Raw genomic sequence first — 3,000 nt, 5'->3', positions numbered from 1 at the left:
CTCTTATCATTCATTATTCTTCGTACTGTAAGGATACGATAAGTTATCGCGTAACTACATGGCGCATTCCCCATGAGCGTTCGGATAAATCAGGAAATGATGTTCAACCCAGATGCGCGTATAAATGAAGTCACATTAAAAAGAATTATACAGATTACAGTACATACCAGGATATTTTCTCTTATGCTCCTTGTCGACTTCACGTGCCAATGCAAAATATTTTTCCTTTATATCCTTTGACATGTTTTTCCAGAAAACGCCCAGCCTACAAAATATAGAACAAAACAAAATCGTTTTATTTTCAAATTATTATTTCACATACAAGTTTTATTTCTTAAAAGATAAATGTAAAATTGAAAGATTTTCAAGATTGAAAAAAAATCTTTAAAAATTACATGTTTATGCGACAGAAATAAATGGATCTTTTAAAAGAGAGACTAGCCTGACACTGATATCCTTATTAGATTCTCGAGGATTCTCCGCAGCTAGTTTCCTCCGCCATTCATTGGCGAACAGCATAAAAGCGTTTGCCGGTCTCGGGATCTTGCGTTTAACTCCTGTAGCCGACGTCGCATCCACAAGTTTGTTGTTATCAATGCATAACAACGTCGGGATACTAGTACTTTTACGTCTCGGCGATCGATTTCCCTGTGTCCGATGCTGTTGCTGAGGAAAAATCTTGTCTACCTCACGACTGCCACACGATTGCGTCGATTCACTGGAAATGCGCTTTATGTTCACATTCTCCTTATTATCATCGTCGTCGTCATCGTCATCGTCGTTATCGTTGTCGTTGTCGTTGTCATCATCATCGTCGTCGTTATCGAAATTCTTCTCTTCGAGAGAATGCATAGAGATATCTAGGAAACTCATGTTATTATTGATCTTATTCTTCAAATGTTCACTGGAAGCAAGCGGTTTTGTCTCTGTCGGTGATACCACGACGATGACCTTTCCACGATCAATGCTGTCACGAATGTATTCTTTTTCTTCACAAATTTCAATCGGTTCATCTAAACACATTATATAAAACATATTATTTCAAATCATTCTTCTTGAAGAATGTAATATTCCATCAAGCTTTAATAATATTAAATATATGCCATAAACATGATAGTATTATAATCAGTATGATAATCCATTATAATCCATTATAATCCATTATAATTAGTATTATAATCCATTATTATCCCATGTTGTTAACTAGGCGTCATTGTGGCTGAGTCATAATGACTTGAGATATTTTCAAACATCTGTATTTTCTTATATATTTCGTAGATTTTAACCGCCCTGTAGCTAAGACTTTCTAAAATCATTGTTGACATTGTGAGAATAGATAAAAAAATATTCGGGTTATCATGATCTACCTCAACGTCCGTATAATTTGAACACCACAATGACGCCGGATTAATAGTCATTTAATTATTAAAAACTACATAATTTCTAGATAAAATATGTTCTTTAAATTTCTCTTTTTTGATTTTTAAATATAAAATTGTACAGCATTTCTATATATGTATATATACACACACATATATATATATATATATATATATATATATATATGTATATATATATATATATATATTTATAGAATATATATCTGAAATTGTTTTAGGATATTTCATACGACAGTTTACGTTTTGCATTATTCAATACGCGTTTATCCGTTCGCTCCGAGCAATTGTCGCGTCATGAAATGTTTAGGAACCTAACACGATTTTATACGCTTACCTTTTATAGAGAAATTCGAGACACGTTCACGAGGCTCCATAGTGATAAAATTTGTCGATTAGACTCGCCGTCAGGAAACCAATCGTTGTGCCAATTTCGTATATTGTTATCCGCGTCTAAGAATGCTCTTGATAATGGTGAAACGTCGATACGCAAACAGACTATCGTTGTTGTCGGTTATTGAAAACAGGAAACGATGCTCTGATCGTCTTATTGCTGATCTCTCTGTCGCGATCAACGATGCTGAAGGAAATAAAAGACATTCGCTCCAACTAAGCGTCATTTTAAAAAAAAATGGGCATAGGTTCTTCGCACAATTGCTTTTCGGCATGGTTTCTCAAACTTCGAAGAGTGATCTGAATATAAACCCGTCACGCGATAAATATATGTTCATCCAACATGACATAAACTATTACAAAGTTTTATCGCTGAGATGGAATTGTGACAATACGGAAATCAAGGAAGCGTAAGCTGCTAATCTTTTTTATAGGAGGACGTAAGAGTAGAGTTCTTATTAATTCTTAATAACCTATTATTACACTTTTTCTCTGTCTCTCCTCTCCTCCTCTCCCCCCTCTCTTTCTCCCTCTTCCCCCCCCCCTCCCCTGTCATCTCATTTTTATCAATAATATTAAAACTATTTTTACAAAATATGATACAAAATATTTTTTCTTTGTAATATCAAAATGATATTTTGTGAAAAACTCTTGAAGTGAACTGATTACATCAGTCTTTATTGTATTACAGCAGTATTATATTATATATAGCTTTTTTACAATATTATATTAATCGTACCGTTTACGTAAAAAAAACGGGAATAAAAAGAGACGAAACATATCGCACCAATGAAATAGTGTAGTTATTTCTATCAGATACCGACGATGTGCTATACGATACAATCCCGCGCAGCAAAAGAACGGAGGTGCTGAGGCGATTTTCGCCTTAGCAGCTGAAGCGTACGACGTGCTCTCGGATCCACTTAGAAGGGCCGTGTATGATCAATACGGCGAAGAGGGTCTTAAAAATGGTGTGTCGAGAGCAGAAAGATTCGTGAAACCTTACGTTTATCACGGCGAGCCGATGCGAACCTTTAGGTAGAACCATTCAGCTCTCTCTCAATTTATGTATTCTGGAGTTTAATAATGGTATCACACACACAAAATGAAATATATGTATATTTATAGCTTACTTTTTCTCAGAGAAGAATAGATATTTATTTTTTAAAATAAATATTCATTGTAAATATTCGATAAACTTCACACCTAA

At 34.4% G+C, this 3,000-nt stretch overlaps 1 protein-coding gene across 1 annotated transcript; it reads right to left on the bottom strand.

Moving 5' to 3' along the window:
- Positions 1-391: 391 nt before the first annotated feature.
- Positions 392-1,023, bottom strand: LOC105151271 (uncharacterized). Its single transcript, XM_087414090.1, is given in 2 exon segments — positions 392-438; positions 441-1,023. Coding segments are annotated over 2 exon segments (630 nt in total).
- Between the last annotated feature and the right edge of the window lie 1,977 nt (positions 1,024-3,000).

This window comes from Acromyrmex echinatior, chromosome 15 (assembly GCF_024713525.1).
Source record: "Acromyrmex echinatior isolate Ae372 chromosome 15, ASM2471352v2, whole genome shotgun sequence".
NCBI classification, from domain to species: domain Eukaryota; kingdom Metazoa; phylum Arthropoda; class Insecta; order Hymenoptera; family Formicidae; genus Acromyrmex; species Acromyrmex echinatior.
This window is presented reverse-complemented; position numbering and strand designations above follow the sequence as displayed.